Source organism: Electrona antarctica, assembly GCF_951216825.1.
Source record: "Electrona antarctica genome assembly, chromosome: 6".
Taxonomy (NCBI): Eukaryota; Metazoa; Chordata; class Actinopteri; order Myctophiformes; family Myctophidae; genus Electrona; species Electrona antarctica.
Window position 1 is genome coordinate 7,084,763 of NC_136811.1, and position 21,382 is coordinate 7,106,144.

Sequence of the window (21,382 nt, forward strand, 5' to 3'; positions counted from 1 at the left end):
CTGAACGCTGCCTTCCGGCATGTCATGGAAAGGAGAGGAGGGCATTTTGCATTTATTTCATCGTAGTAAATGCTGCATTCGTGGTCTGGAGAGGGCAGTTGTTTTACAGACGGGTAAAAGGGCAGGGGCTGAAGCCCCCTTTGATGTCTTATGTGTGCACGTCCCTGAGGATTACCCCAAATAATCATCCGCCATCGATCAAGGGCATCATCGTTTTAGGGCGTACCCAATAATAAGCCTTGATGCAGCCTATAGCATCCGACAAGTTTCTTCTAGTACTTCTTGGAATAGTTCGTTTCCATCTTTTATTCCAACTCGTAGCGACTGGCGAGGCGAGACTAAAAACAAAGCGACGCCGGAAAAACTAGAAACACCTTACCATCGAATCCAGAATATTATTATTTTTATTTCCCTTTTGGTCTAAACCACACCAGTGTTGTTTTCGTCACCCCGGACCTCAAATTTGAGGTCCGGGGTGACGTATGGGTGACGTAGGGAGTGATGGTCAGGTGTTAAAGCATGGGTCCGCCTGCAGTCCTTCCTCTTACCACTAGGGCCCAGTGCTTCAACGTTGGAGCGCCTCACTGGCCCCTTGGTCTCCACCAGGATGATAGGAGTGTGTGTGATGTTTGGCAAAATGTTTAGGAGTGATATAAACATGTTTGTTTGTTTTTTGCAACAATTTTCTTCATTGTGTTGAGGAAATGCAGAGTCAGATCACTCATAGCATCTCTGAGGATAGAATTCTGGATGAGCAGGACATGTGCAGCATTTTGTACAAAACGGGCCACTCCTGAAGACTTTGGAAGGCAATCTTAGCCAATCAGTGTAGAATCTGAGAAATCAAACAGACTTGTCTTGATCACATGACTACAGAGATCATGTATACCGATTTGCATGAGATTGGGATGAAATCTGTGCGACTAATATAAACAATGTGTTTTGCAGAAATCGGCCTCATGGTGGCGCTATAACCGGCAGATGTGGAGGGATGAAGGGAAAATGTGCGTCTAGGGAGTGCGCATACAAAGTTGTACACAGAACGATGCAGTTATAGGTAAAAACAGGAATTGCCCTGTTATAGCGCCACCATGAGGCTGGTTTGGAAAATAAATTGTGTCATGTCGTCCTCAGCCTAGTGGAAATGTGCGTGTATAATTTCACGGAAATTGCACACTGTGTTTGTGATTTGTGGCATTTTGTTCGAAACGGACCAATCATGTGAGCTTTGGAAGCGAATTGGAAGCCAATCAGGAAGGAAGATGGGAAATGGTGCAGATCCGTGTTGATCACATGACTATGGAGATAGTGTATACCGAATTGTGTGATGTATGGATAAAATGTGTACGAGTAATCTACAGAAATGTGTTTTGCCTAAATCGGCCTCATGGTGGCGCTATAACAGGCCGTTGAGGAATATTTGGGGCAGAGGTTCGTCGTTGGCATCCAGGGAGTGTGTGTGCAAAGTTTGGCATGGATCGGGCCAACGGTGCCGGAGATTAGCTGATAACGGACGGACGGAAAGAAGGAAGGAAGGAAGGAAGGAAGGAAGGACGGACGCACACACACACACACACGGACGGAGTGCAAAACATACTCTCTCCCCATGCCTTCGGCCTGGTGGAGACAATAAGATATGATGATTAAAACTGAGACTAAATATACTGACAATTTCGTCAACAAATAGAAACTATAGACTAAAATGTTAGGAAGGGACTAGTGGACAAGAGATCCAGTATGAGTCATTTTACAATTAGTTGCATGCTGAAAATATCTACAAGCTCACAACGCGTCACGCTGTGACGCGTTGTGGGCTTGTAGATCGGCTATTTTCAGCAAGTGAAAAAAACAGTCATTACGACGGCATCAAGGCCCGCCGACTAAAACACTAAAACATTCCAGGTGACTAAAATGTGACTAAAACTAAATGAAAACTATTCAAGAGACTACGACTGAAACGAAAATCAAAAATGTGCTGCCAAAAACAACACTGAACCACACCTAGACCGGATCACACTTGGTGGAACAACGCAGCCACGAGGTTAAGTATTGAGAGACATACGATCAGCTATTTATAGGACGGGACACAGGTGTGTTGTTGACTTGCACCAAGGGGAGTCGGTTCAGTCATTGACCCGTGCATCAATTAAACATGAACACAGAAAGCTATACAGCACATTTAACCACATTAACCCTGGTGGGGCCCTAATTTGGTCTCGTGCAAAACGAATGCACGCACGCACGCACGCACGCATGCACACACACAGACACGTACGCACGCACGCATGCATGCACACACACAGACACGTACGCACGTACGCAGTCGCACACACACACGCGCACACACATTTTACAAACCAAGTGTAAAATGACTTCAAGTCAACATTTTAGTCTAGTTTTTATTTGTTGACGAAATTGTCAATTATAGTCTTAGTTTTAGTGGTCATAGCTTAGTTATCGTTTAGTTTTCGTCAGTGAAAAAAGGTAGTCGACGAAATCAACACTGGTTCTGACGGTCGAATCCTTCTCTCTCCCCATGCAGGTTCTGACGGACACCTAGCAGATCTACAAGCTTGTAGCGCAGCACCGAGTGCCGCGCTACAAGCTTGTAGATCTGCTATCCCATGCAGGTTCTGACTGACTCCTTCTCTCTCCCCATGCAGGTTCTGACGGGCTCGGAGGTGGAGAGCGACTACCAGGAGCCGGCGGAGACCATGGACACCCGGGTGGTGATGGGCCAGGAGGCCCTGCTCAAGACCATGGAGTCCCAGAGGGAGAAGGCCCTGCAGCGTGGTGGTGGTGGGCGCATCGGCAGCGGCCAGGCCATCCCCCTGCCAGGAATCCCGGGCTGGTCTCCAGAAGAAGACCCCCTCCCTCCTCAGCCCCATCAGGGGGGACCACCACCACCACCACCGGAGACCACCTCCACGCAGCCTGACCGCCAGGGCGAGGAGAGAGGCTCTCATCCCCAGCCGCCGGCCACCCTCCCGTACCCTCTTCTGACGCCTCTCATCCCCGCCTCCTCCCTGATCCCCGCCTCCTCACTGTCCCCGGAGCCCATCGAGGCGGAGGAGGACGACGACTCGACCGACGGACGGGACGAGGAGGGACCGCCCCTCCTCTCCCGGGAGCCGGCCTATCCCGTGGCCATGTTGTCCTTCTCGGAGCCCGCCTACGCCGTCGACCCGCTGCGGGTGGGCGTGCCCTCGTCCATGATGGACCCCGACCTGTATTACACGGCGCCCTCCACGCCCATCAAGATGGCCGCCGGCCGCCACTCTCACCTCAAGCACCGCTCGTACCCGGGCTCCCCCTCCGCCTGCCCCCTGTCGCCCGGCTCTCCCGCCTCGGACAGCGAGGACCTGTGCTCGTCTCCGCTCACCTCCCCGTCGGGCTCCTACGTCACGGCCGAGGGGGGCAGCTGGGCCTCCTCGTCCTACACCTCCTCCATATCGCCCTCCACCTCGCCCAACCCGCTGCTCGCCGAGGAGGCGCAGGAGGCGCCGGCGTGCTTCGTGGGCTCCCTGTCGGAGATCGGAGACGAGGTCGAGGAGGAGATCAGGGCCCGAGGAGGAGGAGGAGGAGGGGCGGAGCGAGAAGAAGAGAGGGGAGGAGGAGGCGCCGGCATCTACCGCCTGTGCCGCAGCGAGGGCTCGACTCTGAGCTCCCGGGCGGGGATACGGGAGGCGGCGATCCTGGAGGAGGAGGAGGTCCTGCGGGGCGAGCGCATCCGGATCTCCCGGGGCAGCTGCCGCCCCCGCTGGGTGACGGAGGACACCTCCCCTCTGAGGAGCAGCAGCGGCCGGAGCAGCAGCTCCCAGGACGGGGACGGGGGCGAGTCCGAGGGCTCCCTGTGCCCGCTGGAGGAGCCCGCTCTGAGGAGGATGGAATACCCCGGCCCCCCCGTGCTGCTGCAGTCGGGCCTGGAGCTGCGACTGGAGGCGGCGTGCGCGTCAGAGGAGCTCTATGCACGGATGGACCAGCAGCCACCGTCCGGGGGCAGGGGGGTCGCCCCCCGCGCGGACGACGACGACGACGACGTCGGCCTCCTCGGCCCCTTGGACCCCCCCGTCCTGCCCCTCAACGCCTTCTCCCACCTGGGCCTGGACGCGGACGGGGACCTCCCCGGGTCCTTCATGCTCTTCCCGGGGGGCTTCGGCGGCGGTGGCGACGACGGGCCCGACGACGAGAGGATGATCCCGGCCTCGCTGCTCTCGTTCCCCCTGCACACCAGCCTGGTGTTCCAGGCCGACTCCATGGAGATCACTCTGTTCCCCACGGAGGAGGAGGAGGAAGAGGAGGAGGAGGAGAGCGAGGTGGGAGGAGGAGGAGGAGAGGTGAACCACAGGAAGGAAGACGACATCGATGCTTATGCAGACGGAGAGGAGGAGGCGGACGTCGAAGATGATGACGACGAGGACGAGTGCAAAGTGACGGTGGCGCCGACCGACGAGGCTCAGGTGGAGGCGGGCGGGGCTAACGAGGCCCAGGTGGAGGTGAAAGTGGTGGAGGAGGAGCAGGGGGAAGGGGGGGACGTCGACGGAAAAGCGGTGGACGAGGAGGAGGAGGAGGAGGACACCTCGGCCTCCTTCCTCCACTCGCTGTCGGAGACATCCATCAACGAGGCGCTCAACGAGTCCTTCTGCTTCCAGGACGACACGGACGACTCCCTGGACTCGGCCTCCTACAACGGCGAGGAGGACGAGCGGCTGTACAGCACCGAGAGGCACGCGCAGTCGCCGGAGCCCAAGCCTCTGGACGGTCCGGACGGAGGAGCGGAACCCGGCGCGCCGCAGGCCGCCGCTCCGGTGGTGGAGCCCTCCTCGCAAACGCAAGGCGGCGCGGATGAGCCGCGGCGGCCAGATCCGGACGCGGAAGCGCAGCCGCCGCCGCCGCCCTCCGAACCGGTCCCCACCCAGCCGGAGTCCTCCAACAGCCTGAGCGGCAGTGAGAGCGAGATGGAGATCTCTTCCGGGTCCTCGGAGCCGCCCTCCGACCCGCCTAAAGACAGATACACTTCCGCAACAGCTGACCAACGTCGTCCTGCTAATCGTCCCGCTAACCATACCGTCGTATCGGCTGACATCGGCACTGCTTCCAGTGATCCTGCCGCGGCTGTCGGGACCCGCAGCGCTCGCGGTCCCTGTCCTCCCGACTATCCCCCGGAGGAGAAAACGGCCGTGCTGGTGACGGAATGCCAGCCAGTCGTAGAGGAGCCAGTCGTAGAGGAGCGAACGCAGCACGAGGGCACAGAGGGAGGACATGACACAAAGAAGAGTGAGGATCAACCCCAGGAAGAGCCCGAAGTAGAAGACAAACCAGAAAGTGATTCGTACAAGCTGCTCATCAAGCCTCGTCACTCCCAGCCAGGAAGCTACAGGGGGTTGAGGACAGATAGACTCAGTTTGCACAAGGCTGATTCCCATAAGACACCTGAGCTCGGAAGGGCTGCGGCTGCAAGTGGACCCAGTGGACCCAGCAGGCCCAGGGAGTCCGAGCAGGAGCTTGACCAGAAGAATGGGAACGCCTCAGTTGCTACTCCGGAGGGCGTAAGCCCCGAGGGCCCTCCCCAGAGTCGCGGTCCGGGCGTAAGCCCCCAGGGCCCTCCCCACGGCCGTGGTCTGGGGCTGGCCACTGCCACCAACGACTTGAACAAAGGCGTTCCTCTCCTCTCCTACCCCAAGGAGCCCGGCTCCAACCCCAGCAACATCCCCATGTCTTCCTCCCCGGAGGGCCTCGCAGACCTGGCCGACAGCGCCGTGCACGGCCGCACGTGTGACCCCGCCCAGGAGAACCTGAGCGAAAACACCCTGAGCGCCGAGGAAGGGGGGCCGGGGATCCTGGGATGCCCTCACTCCCCCCTCGCCATCTCTCCCAAGAGGGAGAACTCCGAGACGACGGGCGCGAGCGGCGGAACGTGTCCCGGAGCCGGGGCGTGGGGTGTGGCTGAAGGTGTGGTCCTGGAGCTAGGCCTGGCCTTGGCGTCGGGGGCCGAACAGGCCGGCGGCGCCTGGGGAGCGGGAGAGTCTCTCTCCTTGTCCCTGGGGGAGAGGTACGACATGGTGGCAGAGAACCTGCTGATGTGTGACGACAACGTGCAGGCACGAGGAGGCAGGCAGACGGCCGACGTGGCTCGCAACATCGGCGCCGCCGGCGCAAACAAAGAGGACGACGACCACGGCGCTCTCGGAGACGAAGAGGACAACAACAGGGATGGCATGGCGGACGTGGAACTGGTGGCCGAGGGAGTCGCCGAGTCCAACCTGTCCCACTGGAGGTCCATCGAGGAGATCTCGGAAGCCGGCGGGGGAGAGGACGGCAGCTCCAGGTTCCCGGAGGAGGACGACGGCAGCAACCTGAAACCGCACGGCGCTGATGGCGGCACGCGGGAAACGTGGAAGAACGCGGACGACGACGACAACGGCGACTCGGCCTTCAACTCTCCGGCGACGCCGGGGCGTGGGACTCTCAACGCCCTGTCGGAAAAGCCGAGACCTCAGAGCGGCGGGAGCGGCGGCGTGACGGAGTCCGTCTCCAACATTCCACTCGACGAGGCTCAACCGCTTCAGCCTTCTCCCGGCGCGGCGGCGGGTGTGGAGACGCAGCGGCGCGCGGACGCGGGAGGCCGCCGGCCGTCCGTTCCTGCAGCAGACGCCGCAGCGGCGTGTCAGGCGACCGCCGTGCCAGAGCCCAGCGTCTCGTTGTCTCTGCTGGGAGGCTCCTTTGGGTCCTTCACCCCCAAACGCAGATCCAGACCAGGTAGAGTTTGTCAGGAAGCTCCGCTTCCGGCTGCCCGCGAGGCAGCGGCTCCACAGGTACAAGAAAATGTCCCTCCTCCTCCGCAGCCTAAACCGAAGGCCGTGGCTCCACGGACCGGGGCCAAAACGGAGGGCAGGGTCAGTCCCGTGACCGACAGAGACACTGACCGACCAAAGACTGAAGAGGCCTTCACGGGACTGCCGAGTGGCGTCGTTGGTAACTCAAGGGAACGAGACGGGGCGAAGAGCAGAAAGGACAAAGGGAAGGAGAAAGATAATAAGAAACAGAAAGGGAAGGAGGAGAGAGAAAGCTGTCCTGCACAGAAAGTGGAGCACTCGTCACGTCATCACGTCCCCGAAGGGGACATCATTTGCACAGACGAAACTCACGCTGCTAAGAGAGGACGGAGAGGGAAGCGGAACAAAGGCAGCCCACCCCAGAGCGACGGGCGCGCCAAGACAGGCCTCCCGTCCGCCTCTGTCGATCCAAAGCAACCCTCCGCCCCGTCCAAAGCTGGGGGCCACCCGGGCGCAACGAGAGGGCCGAAACATCCCCCGCACCAACAAGCTTCGTCCACAGACGCAGCGCCACAAAGGGCACGTGGTGGGAAGGGCGAAAGCGGGGACGATCCGCAGAGAATCGAAAAGAACCGCCCGTTCCCTCATCCCTGTGTTGTTCCCAATCCCAAGCCTGGCGCCACGACGCCCCACACACCCCACCCCGGCAACCTCAATGTCATTGCAGTGGTAGCCCAGCAGGAGGCAGCGGCACTGCCACGGGAAGTGCTGGACAACAGGCCCTGCTCGCCCGCCGATGGTCAGGACGGCGGCGTGAAGGACGTCAACGACAATGACGTCGGGAGGACGCCGCCGGAGGTGGAGGAGGACGCGCAATCGTTGCCTCCGACTCCTCCCTCGACCTCGCCGCCTCCCCTCACCCCTCCTCCCGTCTCCCGAGAACCCTCCCGAGACCCAGAGGACGACCTACCCACCCCTGTCCAGGAGTCCCAGCCTGCTCTACACCAAGGTTATCTATAGTTTTGCATTTCGTTATTAGTTTTTGAAGGGGCGCTAGCCCCTCCAATGCATGGCTTTTGAATATTGGGCGGGCCTTGAAATGAAAAAAGGTTTGAGCACCACTAATATGTGACCAGATTTGACTGAGAGCCTGCCATCGCACAACCTCCAGCTTTTCACCAGAGGAGACATTTTTGTATCCAAAATGAGTTAATAGCACAGGCAGTCTCTTACTAGAGCATGTCTGAAATAAGTGTCAACTGAAATAGACACGTAAATATGAAATAAATGCTTAAACATGTGTAATGTTAGAGACCACAGAAGTGAACCTTTCAAGCCTGTTTTCTCGACTCGCTGTTTTCTGCAAGACATTACTCTATAAGCCATATCTCCGAAACTGGTGGGTCAAACCGAACAACCAATATGTCAATTTGAAGCTATGATTCCCTGCTTTCATACGACATGGAATAAAACGAAAATTAAAAAAAAAATCCAATGGCAGTCCCTTATAAAACAAAATAATAGAAAACTATTAGGATTTAGAAGACAGAATGGTCCTCAGGTCTTAATTGGGGTTATAACTCTAATAACCCTGTTCTTCTCCACCCCTCAGCGCTGCCCCGGTCTTCACCCTCCATCCTCCATCCTCTTTCTACGTCCGATTCCACCCATCCTCCGCCCGCCCATCACCTCATCGCCTGCAGCCTGCAGGTAGGCCTATGGCACAATTATTACATAGTCGCCTAAATCACAATTGTTTTTTCATAATCCATGTTGAAAAATGTCTGTACATTTTTCCAAAGTAGCAGAAATGGCAGATCTACAAGCTTGTGGATGTGTTGTTTTGTACTTTTTTTTGGAAAGCGTCAGTGATTTTCCTTGTATATTTAAGTTATTGTCTTTTTTTTTCCTGCTAGGCTGAGGAATATATCCCACCCTTTTCACATTGGCCTGTTATAGCGCCACCAGGAGGCCACAACCTGACCTGCCCTGGTGGAGACCTGTTTTTCTAGTTCGTCATATCTCTGCTGTCGGGAAGAAACCGCCTAACTCCAAAATGCAATACAGCCTCATCAAAGTTGGTGTTGTGACTTGATATATTGTGATATATTGTCAATTACTTCCATGAGAGGGGCAGAGGTGTTGGAGTTAGCTGTTTTAGCAGACAGTTTGACAAAATGATCTAAAACCTCAAAAATGGAGTTAGGTGGTTTCCTCCTGACAGCAATTGTGCAATTTGTGATTACGAAACCTGAAAGGCAACGGAAATACAAATCGTAACGTTCCCAACGTTCAATGCCAAGAAAACACATGTAAATGGTTCATCGCAATTATTTGTGCGACAAGACAACTAAATCGTCAACGTAAATGTTGTAATGGTGACAGGCCCACCTGCAGGAGGCCTCTGGTGGCAGCGCTCCCATCCCTCCGCCTCGCTCCTCCTGCACCCTCCGAACACACTCCCCCGCAGCCCAGCAGCACAGCCTCTCCCCCTGCACCAGGACCCCCTCTCCAGCCCAGCACAGCCTCTCCTCCCCCTGCACCAGGACCCTCCCTCCTGCCGACTCCCCAGCAGCCCAGCAGCACAGCCTCTCACGACCAGTGGTGGACAAAGTAAATACCACCAAGTATATCAAAAGTATACTACGAAGTGTATTTCCTTTTTTGTTATACCAATGCATTGTTTATGTTGCGATTTAGAACCCCCCCCTTCCCTTTAAAAAAATATAAATAAAAATAAGATTATATATTTATAAGTTTGGGTCCCAAGAGTTTGTTCCTTAAGAAATGTAGTGGAGTCAAAAGTACAGTTTTTGTTTTAATACGTGTGTGAAATGTAGCTAAGTGAGTCATGCGCTTGCAAAAGAAACGACTCCAAAACTGTACTTAAGCAAATGTACTTTGTCTACCACTGCTCCCTCCAGCCCACCCAGGAGTCTCTGCAGGGAGTTCTCCGGGGGTCTCCAAACTCAGTGCCTGTTCCAGCTCGTCAGCCCCCTCTCATCCACACCCAGGTGAAGCCAGACAGTCAGCCCCCTCTGCTCCACACCCAGGTGAAGCCAGACAGTCAGCCCCCTCTGCTCCACACCCAGGTGAAGCCAGACAGTCAGCCCCCTCTGCTCCACACCCAGGTGAAGCCAGACAGTCAGCCCCCTCTGCTCCACACCCAGGTGAAGCCAGACAGTCAGCCCCCTCTGCTCCACACCCAGGTGAAGCCAGACAGTCAGCCCCCTCTGCTCCACACCCAGGTGAAGCCAGACAGTCAGCCCCCTCTGCTCCACACCCAGGTGAAGCCAGACAGTCAGCCCCCTCTGCTCCACACCCAGGTGAAGCCAGACACTCAGCCCCCTCTGCTCCACAACCAGGTGAAGCCAGACAGTCAGCCCCCTCTGCTGCACACCCAGGTGAAGCCAGCTCACACACGGAGCCCACAGGACAGGTGCAGAGGTGAGTGATTTGTTGTAACCCATTTAGGATGGGGAAACCCCTTTTTGGGGTTTTTATACCTTTCAATTCGGGAACCTCTTTTGGGGTAGTTGTTGCTATGTACACTTGTGCGGTAGTATACACCATAGTTTTTTCAGAAAAGATTGATTGATTGATTGATTGATTGATTTTTGAGTGGTGCAAACCACTCCAACAACTGGCTTTGTTAGTACCCGTGTGTGTTTGTGTCCGTGCACAGGTGAGCATGCTATGGTTGCTATGGTTAGTGTGTGACGTCACTGACATAGCTGATCAGACTATATAAGACCTTGCACCACTCAGTTCACACGAGTGTGATTTTTTATTTATTTACAGTTTGCAAGAAAAAAGCACATTTACAGTGCAGTACAGTTTAATACAAATTCAATGCTAAAAGGATTGAAGGATTGAAAGATTGAAGAAGGAACTATATGGCTTATTTCCATTGGGGTCATAGAGACCTTTATAGTGACAGACAAATATACAATACTAGGCAAAAAGAAAAAAACATCATATAAACGAGTACTGATCAAAAGGAAAAGGAAGCTGTTGTTTTCCAGTGACTCCAGTGCTGACATAGCCTACAGTATAGTGTTTTCCAGTGACTCCAGTGCTGACATAGCCTACAGTATAGTGTTTTCCAGTGACTCCAGTGCTGACATAGCCTACAGTATAGTGTTTTCCAGTGACTCCAGTGCTGACATAGCCTACAGTATAGTGTTTTCCAGTGACTCCAGTGCTGACATAGCCTACAGTATAGTGTTTTCCAGTGACTCCAGTGCTGACATAGCCTACAGTATAGTGTTTTCCAGTGACTCCAGTGCTGACATAGCCTACAGTATAGTGTTTTCCAGTGACTCCAGTGCTGACATAGCCTACAGTATAGTGTTTTCCAGTGACTCCAGTGCTGACATAGCCTACAGTATAGTGTTTTCCAGTGACTCCAGTGCTGACATAGCCTACAGTATAGTGTTGTTTTCCAGTGACTCCAGTGCTGACATAGCCTACAGTATAGTGTTGTTTTCCAGTGACTCCAGTGCTGACATAGCCTACAGTATAGTGTTGTTTTCCAGTGACTCCAGTGCTGACATAGCCTACAGTATAGTGTTGTTTTCCAGTGACTCCAGTGCTGACATAGCCTACAGTATAGTGTTTTCCAGTGACTCCAGTGCTGACATAGCCTACAGTATAGTGTTTGTAAACACGGTGCAAATACATGCTATTCCTGGGAAGAACACATGCAGCCGCATCAAACAAAAATGTTTGGTCATGTGACTCCCATTGGAAATGCATTGTGGCGGCCATCAAACACAGACAAGACACAGAACATGTGTCGACACAAGCTTGCTCCCTGGCTGTCTTCTGCCCTCCTCCCCCTCCCCCCATGGAGCAAGCCTGTCTCGTCCAAACCATACAAAATAATAGATGCCTCATTGGCCGCTGCTGCTGTTCATTGGAGCGACGTGTCTCCAATGAAGGCAGGAAGTCAAGAAGTGCTGAAGGTTTTTTTTAACAGTCATGATGACAATCCATTACAATACAAAACAAAACAAGACAAACAAACAAACACAAACAACACAACATCAGAGCCAGGGGAGGATTAGATTACATTAGATTACAACAGAAAACATTAAAGAGTGAACACAAAGCAACAGTTCTCCGCAGCTTTCTTATTTAGAAGTGCTGAAGGTTATTGGTGAAGGCACGCTGCGTCGCTGCCCAAGTGACGTCCTCCATGTCTCTCGCTGTCACTCAAGTGACTACTGGCCAATCACAGCGCGTCTTTTCCGGGGCTTATGTTACGCACGCGGAAGCTTGACAAGCTTCCGCTCATAGGCCTATCTCACAGCATTTCCCCGCCCCCTTTCCACGCCCCCTTTTGGAGCTAGTGGTGTTATTTTTTCTGCGGTCCATAGGCTTCCATGTTAAAAGAGGTATTTTCACAAGCCACAAACTACTGTTTTGTAAAGGTAAGGTTTATTCTACTTATTTGAGTTGTTATACCATTGTGTTTTCTTCATATTTGTATCGGTCTTTGACATTTTAACATTAGGAAATGTACTTAGATTCTCCAGAGAAAAAAAGTGTAAATGTTAATGGTTAAATGACACCACTAGCTCCGGAAGGGGGCGTGGAAAGGGGGCTGTGAGATAGGCCTATTGAAGGCAAATGCTTTGCAAGGAATCTCGGTAAAATGTGTGCCTTCAATTCTGACATAAGCCCCAGAGCCGGAAGAGTTTAAATATGTCTTTATATGTCTATGGTCCAAACCGCGTGACTCCCGTTGAAAATGCATTGCGAGCCGTGTGACACACAGAAGAGACAGGAAACACCGAGGAGACAGCTGTCTGTCAGGCGCCTAAGATTTGGACTGTGTTGTTGTTAGGGATGTGAGTCTTTGGGTGTCCCACGATTCGATTCGATTCCGATTCTTGGGGTCACGATTCGATTCAAAATCGAATCAACTCTATTCTCAATCAAAAAAATAATAATAATTAAAAAACAAAAAATCCCCAGATTCAAAACGATTCTCTATTCAAAATGATTCAATGCAATACAATTACATAAGATTTCATCACAATCTACTCCAGCCTTGTGGCATGAAAGCAGAGTACATTCCTTAAAAAAGCTTATTGTAAAGGTTTTATCAACTGAATGATGTGAACACACAAACGTAAATCCAAGACAACAACATGTACAAAACGTTTTAATCTATTTTTGGAAATTATTATGAATCGTTCATAACGGGAATCGCGATTTTAATTCGAATCGATTCTTTTTGACACCCCTAGTTGATGCTGTTGTTGTTCCCATGCAGGCTCCAGCCTGGCCGAGGAGGACACGGACAGCGAGGACGACACCGCTCTTCCTCATCCAGGTCAGCGGACACAGCAGCAGCCTCCAGGAAACACAACCGGCTCTTCCACCTATAACAGAAAGCCCCAGCCCCCCTCCCCCTCCCCCTCCTCCTCGTTTTCCTCCTCCAATCAGAGGGAGATCCAGCCTTACTCGTCCCGCCTCCTGACTGACAGACAGACGAGCTGTCCAATCAGCCACCACGGCCACCACAGGAACACGGAGGAGATCAACCTGTCCTTCAGCACGCACTGTGAGTGTCCCTTTAAGGCCTCACTCAGACCTTTACTGCATTGCTGTATGCTTGTTGGATGAATGTTGTGAACCTGCTGTGTGGATAGGACACACACACTGCCTGACCTGCATGCTTCCCTCTCTCTCTCTCTCTCTCTCTTTCTCTCTCTCTCTCTCGCTCTCTCATATCTCTCTCTCTCTCTCTCTCTCTCTCTCTCTCTCTCTCTCTCATATCTCTCTCTCTCTCTCTCTCTCTCTCTCTCTCTCATATCTCTCTCATATCTCTCTCTCTCTCTCTCTCTCTCTCTCTCTCTCTCTCTCTCTCTCTCTCTTTCTCTCCCATTTCACTCTGTCTGTCATCTCCCTCTTTCCCTATCTCTTTATTTCTCTCTCTCTCTCTCTCTCTCTCTCTCTCTCTCTCTCTCTCTCTCTCTCTCTCTCTCTCTCTCTCTCTCTCTCTCTCTCTCTCTCTCTCTCTCTCATATCTCTCTCTCTCTCGTTATCGAGAAGAAGGATATTATTGGAGTGGAAGTCAACATTGGCCCGAGTTGACCCGGGTTGTGTGTGCCGTGAGAGATTTAGTATCGTGCACGCACGGATGCACACAACATGCATGCTCGAATGCACGTGCAATCAAATGCGCACATGCTCCCACAGCTGTCATGTGGCAGCAGCATTGAATAGTGTCGTCTATTTTGCTGCTTGGGCGGAGACATACCGTGTGTGTGTTTAGTTATCGTGACCAGTGGTGGAAAGTAACTAAGTACTTTTACTTAAGTACTGTACTTAAGTACAATTTTGAGGTATTTGTACTTTACTTGAGTATTTCCAATTTCCAATACTTCTACTCCACTACATCTCAGAGCCTAAATTTGTACTTTTACTCCACTATAATTATTTGAAAACTTTAGTTACTAGTTACTTTGGCAATTTTGATTAGAAAGCATACATTAACCACATTTTGGCCATTTGGTCAATAGATTTTGTACACATTTTGAACTTGTGAAATGGCACATTCTGCACAATGAGTACTTTTAATACTTTAAGTACATTTTGATGCCGATATACTTTTGTACTTTTACTCAAGTACATTTTCAATTCCGTACTTTTACTTGTAACGAAGTAGTTCTAAATTGCAGTATTGGTACTTTTACTTAAGTCAATCAATTGAGTACTCTTTCCACCACTGCTCGTGACCATGTCGTGTCACGTATACGTTCTTATCTTGGTGTTATTGCTGCAGGCCCAGGTGGTGCCGCGGACGCCATTACTTGAAGTGTGCATAAACATGAAAGGATAATGGGACAAATTATTTTTCAAAGGAAACTCTTGCGACCTTAACGCTGATCCTTTTCACCTGCTGGGACTGAGGAACATGAAAGGAAACCCCCACATCATCAGACTGTGTACTTGTCTGTTTCAATTGTGGGTTCAGCTCAAAACGCGTCGCATCGCGACGCGTTTTGAGCTTGTAGATCAGCTATTTTTGCTATTATTTGTATTGAAATCCTGATTTTTTTTTTTGCTATTTTTCAATTGGAAATCCTGAAAAGTATATATTTTTTTCATTTCAAATGCCTTTAATTATACAGTAGTTATGTTAACTTTATGAACTAAATACAAATACATTGGACATAAAAAAAAAGATAATTACATTTTAATAATACTACTCATTAAGCTACTAATTTAGACTGAAGTAATTGAAGCGGGGCATGTTTTTCAAATCAATAATATAATCAGTATTTCTGATATTAACCTGCGGGCCTCATTAAGTGAAGATGGGGGCCACACTGTCATCAAGTGGAGAGAAGCACCATGCTATGGTTCCCAGTAGTGCGCTGAAACGTTGCGAGGAGTTGTGAGCTTGTAGATCTGCTATTTGCACAATATTCATTCAATCAAACAAAATCGAATGCCTCAACTCCTACTATTCCAAGTGCTTGTCAAGGTGTGTGCGTGTGTGCGTGCGTGCGTGCGTGCGTGCGTGCGTGCGTGCGTGCGTGCGTGCGTGCGTGCGTGCGTGCGTGCGTGCGTGCGTGCGTGTGTGTCTCAACCTTTTCACAGCCTGAAAAGGTTGAGACCCAGTGCCCTATTATAGCCTGGGCTCCACCTATGCTTTCAAACGGCCTGTCCAATCAGCGGCAGCTAGAGGCGGGATCAAGGCATACACAGTGCTGCATTGATCCCGCCTCTAGCTGCCGCTGATTGGCCAGGCCGTTTGGTGGCCGGAGCATCAAGTCTGCCTGAGAGTTCCCAGATGGGAGCAGGAGGGGGGGAACCCAGTGTGCTCTCTACTGCCCCATCTGGCGGAGTCAGGTTAGCTCCCGGCAGGATCCGCCGAGAGTGAGCGACGTTTGCGCTACTCGACTTTTTTTTCTCTCCCTGGAAATAAAAACGTCTGGGTTTCCGAGGCTAGTGCCCTATGAGCGTACGGCAGGTTGCATATATGAGGTGACGTTCGCCTAGCATTGAGATGAAAGATGAGATCATATTCTATAAGCTCATTGATGCATTGACGACCACTGGAGCTCTTAACAACTCATTCAGTGCCACCTGGTGAACACCAGTTTTGGCCCATTATAAATAAAAGAAAGAAAATGAAATTCTATTGTGCATGTAATGTGCATGTGATCACCTGACATGCAGATTAGAGCAATTTTCAAAATATGGATAATTTTTTTTTATTAATAATAATAATAATATTCAAAAAAAAAAAAGGCGTCCAAAGGCGCCAATGGCACTCGCGGCCACCAGGGGGAGGCGTCCAATGGCGTCCTGTGGCACTGAGACAGTTAATTTAAGAAGCTTTCTCTTCAGTGACCATAAGGTGCACACACATCTCCGTACCTCTACTGCTGTGATTAGTAACTGTGTTGTGTGTTGTGTGTTATGTTATTCAGTGGGCTCTTACAACGAGTCGGACAGTGAGGGGTCAGTGCCTGACCTGGAAGAGCCAGAGGTGGCGCCACTGAGACCGTCAGAGCCCCAAGTAAGTGGGAGCCTTTTAATAAAACACCTGACTCATCATAAAACAACACAATTACATGTGCAGTCAAATCCAGAGGGTTACTGTGTTTATATCTACACACAGTAAATATGATGTTCCCTGGAACATCATATTTTCAGATGGGGGTCGGCGGCCAATTACACATAATTCTGGGGGTCCTTGACATGAAAAGGGTTGAGCACCACTGACATAGAAATATAGGTTTTTTCAGAAAACTGTCGTGATTTCGAAGACATTTTGTAAAGTCTAAATGGGTTAAGGTCAATTTAGACATAGAAAGTATATATATATATATATTATATATAATATATATTCCAAATTTGCGTAACATTTTCACGATTTTTCAAAAATAGCAGACCTACAAGCTTGAGCTTGTAGATCTGCTATTTTTCAATAGCTAAAGTATAACATAATGCTTAAAACACCAAAAGGGGTTCCCGCCCAAAATGCATGTTAAGGCCAGAAAAGTATAATAACTTATGATGTTATGATGATGATAATGTCACACGCATATCCTTTATTTCGGATGACTAAAATAGGACTAAAACTAAATGGTGTGTTCATACTGTATAAGACTCAAACTAAAATGAGAATTGGCTGTCAAAATTAACACTAGCTACGCGGTAAAATATTATCAGTACAGACTACATGGCAACTTGACTTAACTTCCTTAATATTTCATCATGACTTTTCACAAAAAAAACTAAAAATTGATTTCATGGGGGGGCCCTATCATGGGGGGGCAAAATCGGTGAAAAACGTGCATATTATTTTTTAAATATTCCTAAAAAAAGAGAAATGTCTTTGGTCCACCCATTCCTAAGACATGTGAGATTAGTACAGTGAAGAAAAAAAATATTAATAAAAAAATATCCATTGTGGGTGTATTGGATTTTTCTGGATTTTTCTTTATCACGCTATCACTAAACACAGGTGAAATTCACCCGAACACCTGCCTGTAGGAAAAAACCAGGGATGTGGGCAGGGAAACAAAGCTACCTTCTATGATGTCACTGAGGCGTGATTATGAATCCCACCAACGTTCTAGGGTAGACCCGCCTCACCATGTGTCTGATTGGCTCCCGGGAAGGCATCGTTTTACTGAGGTTAGGCCGTTCGGGTTAGGTTTATGGGGGTGCATACTTAGTTTAGACTAGTCATTGGTTAGACATGGGTTAAGGTTAGGTTTAGGTGTGCTGCCCCGTGGGGGGTTAGGTTTAGGGTGAGGGTTTGAGATAGGTTGTAGTTGTAGGACTAATGACTGGTCGCAAAAACGAGAACTGTCAATCACAACGACTACTGGCCAATCACAGCAGGGCTTTCCTAGAACTGCGGTGGGATAAATAATAACGCGTCACTGAGCATCACAAGGGTACTGAAAGACCCGCCCACCTCAGACATCAGCAACATTATGAAAATTGCAAAAAATATAATCGTCCGGGTGAAAATCACCCATGTTTACTGTTAGGGTTAATAACTCTCTAACCATGTGTAACTCAGAGAGGTATACAGTGTACTTGTACTCTGAGGATGTTTACTGTCTGTGCACTGTGTCTGGTAGTCGTGTGTCGCGCCTCATCTCCATCCATGCCGTAGCCTAGCAACTGCATAATTAGCTAATGTTCTTTTGGGTTTTTCTACTGCTAAGCAGCTCGGTATACCCGATCAGCCCTGCATGCATGCTGCTTCCATCACAACCAGACCATACATGATCGATCTCTATGATGCAGTGGCGTGCACAGACATTTAGAGGGGCAGGTGCTCAAGTGATAAAGGGCACCTTGTGCAGCATGTGGAACCGGCCCGGTTGCCTTAATAGTGTGAGATTTATAGATTTTGGGGCATAAATAGAAGCTTATTAGAAGATTATTTGTATCAATAATTGATCAATGTCACCATGGTCCACATACTGTAGTGTACACTGTACAAAAAATAAAATATATATATATTTTTTTTACTGTTAGGGTTGATCATCAAGAGGGGCACATTGAGGGGCACATTGCCCCTCAATGTGCCCCTCCAGAGGGGCACATTGCTGTCCAGAGGGCAAGGGCAGGTGGTGCTCTAGCACCCCCTAGTGTCTATCTGTGCACGCCACTGCTATGATGATACCAGGGGACGTGCAGAGAGTGTTAGAGAGGCAGGGGCTGAAATCCCGTAAGAGGGGGCACTTTTGGCCCCGAAAATAGCCGATCTACAAGCTCACAACGCGTCGCGCTGCGACGCGTTGTGAGCTTGTAGATCAGCTATTTTCGGGGCGCAAACCCATAGCACTCTTTAGCTAGTGGAGATGCGGTGTGTGTATAACGACATGGATTTCTAAACAAATTTGTTCAACGCAAAATACCGTGTTCAAGTTCAGGAGAAAAAAAGTTCGGGAAAAAAAGCAATTCTTCTGAAGGTTGCGGTATACATGGCATGGAAAGGAGTGGCATTTTGCATTTATTTCACCATGTAGTAAATGCACATTCGTGGTCTGGAAAGGGCAGTTGTTTTACAGACGGGTAAAAGGGCAGGGGCTGAAGCGCCCTTTGATGTCTGTGTGCACGTCCCTGCATGATACTGTAGAGAAATCATCAGTTGATTGATTGATTGATTGATTGATTGATTGATTGATGAATGTATTGACAGATTGGAGAATTACAGTATACATTTTCAAGCACAACTCAATACAAAAAACTGTTAACTGTGAGTGGACGACACCATAAAGTATTACACCATGTTCAATTCATCATAACAATTAGAGACGTACAAATATACTAAAAACAGGAAATCGTCATAGAGGATGTCAAAGGGGGGGGGGGGATTTAGGTTTTACGGGGGGCCAGTTTCAAATTGCAGCCGTCCGTATAGGTGCCCTTTGAGAGCAGTTTTGAAGGAGTCGAGGGATTTGCATGTCTTAATGACTGTTGGTAGGGCGTTCCACATTTTGGTGGCATATGCGCGAAAATAATTTAGGTTCTGTTCTATATGATACTGTATGCAATCATCATATAGAACACTGGTTCCCAGACGTTTTCATGTCAAGGACCCCCAAATTGACACTAATTAGCCCGCGGACCCCCATTTGAAAAGATATTCCAAGGACCCGCATAAGAGAAGATTTTTACGTCTCTCTAGCAGTGATTCTCAACCCGTTTAATCTCGTGGACACCCAGTTTGACATGCATTAGTCATGCATTATATTGTAAAATCAATGTTAAGTTAACTCAGAGTGTACAAATGGAACCAAACGGACCCGTTATAGGGTCCGTTTGGTTCCAGCCTCAGGTCTTAACCCATTCTGAACGGGAACCCCTTTTGGTGTTTTAACTAAGCATTATGTTATATTTTAGCTATTTTTGAAGAAAAAAAAATGCGGTACAAATCTTTGAATATATATTCTTTCAGAGCGAACGTTTTTTTAATTTCGACGTCAGGCCTGAATGTGTTAATGGGTTATATTACATTATGGACCAGGAGAATATGTCCCAGAGCTGCTAATGAAGCACTGAGCTCCATTAATGTGTTGTTGTTGTTGTGTGTGTTTCAGTCCATCTCTCCAGGGGACGACGGTATGAACCGACCCAAACAGAGCAGGAGTGAGAAGAAGGCTCGCAAGGTACCATTACATCTACTATAGTGTGTGTGTGTGTGTGTGTGTGTGTGTGTGTGTGTGTGTGTGTGTGTGTGTGTGTGTGTGTGTGTGTGTGTGTGTGTGTGTGTGTGTGTGTGTGTGTGTGTACGGTTGTAATGCACGTAACTCGAGAACAAACGACTGCCCCACCGACTTGAATGAATAGTACATGATTATTACAGCAAAAATAATTTACATGACATGTTTGGACCGAAAAGGTGTATAGGTTGAAGCCGTAGCTTATATAGTGCCTACCCTTTTTGACTTACTTATATTACATTAGTGCAAAAAAAATAGAATAAGCAAAGGAATACGTTTGGTAGAATCATGTGGAGATGGAAATTATGCGATACGAGGTTTATGAATCATAATCAGAATTAATTTTGACGACACATGCGCACTGGCCAGGTCTGTTTATGATGATGTTTTATATTTTTCTACCAAATCACTTTTAAACATGTTCTTGAATTTATAGATTGAATTGCAATTGTTGTGCTCATTATCACAACTATTCCATATTTCTGCTACCATTGCAGATGGACATCTTTTTTTAATGTTAGTTCTTGCTTTTTTTATTTTCAAACTTCAGTATACCCCTCAGCTCGTAATGCTTTACTTTCGGTTGGAACAGCTTCTGAATGCAGTCGGGGAGCAATTTATGTTGCGCTTTGAACGCCAATAAAGCTGTTTTCTGGGTTACTATATCGTTGCATTTTAGTGTATTATATTTAATACACTAAAGTTGAAAGTTTAACTTCAACTTCGACACACGCGTTCCACACCCCCGCAGGGAGTGCAGTGCCCGGTATCGAGTCGGTCGGACCCACGGTTCTCCAGAACCACCACAAATAAAAAGGATCTGGTCAGGCTCTGCCAGTGGGCATAATCAGCCTAAATCCCCTCACCTGTGCAATTTCCAGCCTCTGCCTCAGCCAAGCCAATCGATTGCCATGGCAACCCCTCACCTGCCAATTGATTACTTAACCAGTCCACTTTTCACAGTCAGTTTGCACTCTTCACACACAGGCAGACTGGCAGATACAGAGATCTCCATGTGGGACACAGACAGATAGTTAAAATGGGTGCTATGACGACAGGTATTGCATACTACAGATATCTCCATATACAGTATGGGCACAAAAGTGACACAGACAGATAGTTAAAACGGGTGCTATGACAAGTTGACAACGGGTATTATTAGGTTCCCAAGTTGCATGCATTGTTCCCAAGTAGGCCGGTGGCCGACGGGCACATACAAGTCTAGTCCACTAAAACCATGACCAAAAATGTTTGTAGACTACTTTTCTTCACTGATAAAATAATACTAAATAATAACTAAACTAAATAAATAACTAAATAATAAATAAAACAAAAACAAAACTAAGCTATGATGACTAAAACTTTGACTGTTATATTGACAACCATGCA

At 49.3% G+C, this 21,382-nt stretch overlaps 1 protein-coding gene across 2 annotated transcripts in view; it reads left to right on the forward strand.

Moving 5' to 3' along the window:
- Nucleotides 1–21,382, forward strand: part of nacad (NAC alpha domain containing) — a 69,584-nt gene that overhangs the window by 35,651 nt on the left and 12,551 nt on the right. For both annotated transcript variants that reach the window (XM_079504721.1, XM_079504722.1), the window contains 7 exons: nt 2,664–7,785; nt 8,389–8,486; nt 9,162–9,389; nt 9,701–10,223; nt 13,060–13,350; nt 16,232–16,320; nt 19,871–19,939. In XM_079504721.1, the coding sequence (XP_079360847.1) occupies nt 2,664–7,785; nt 8,389–8,486; nt 9,162–9,389; nt 9,701–10,223; nt 13,060–13,350; nt 16,232–16,320; nt 19,871–19,939 (6,420 nt within the window). The remainder of the gene's footprint in view (nt 1–2,663; nt 7,786–8,388; nt 8,487–9,161; nt 9,390–9,700; nt 10,224–13,059; nt 13,351–16,231; nt 16,321–19,870; nt 19,940–21,382) is intronic.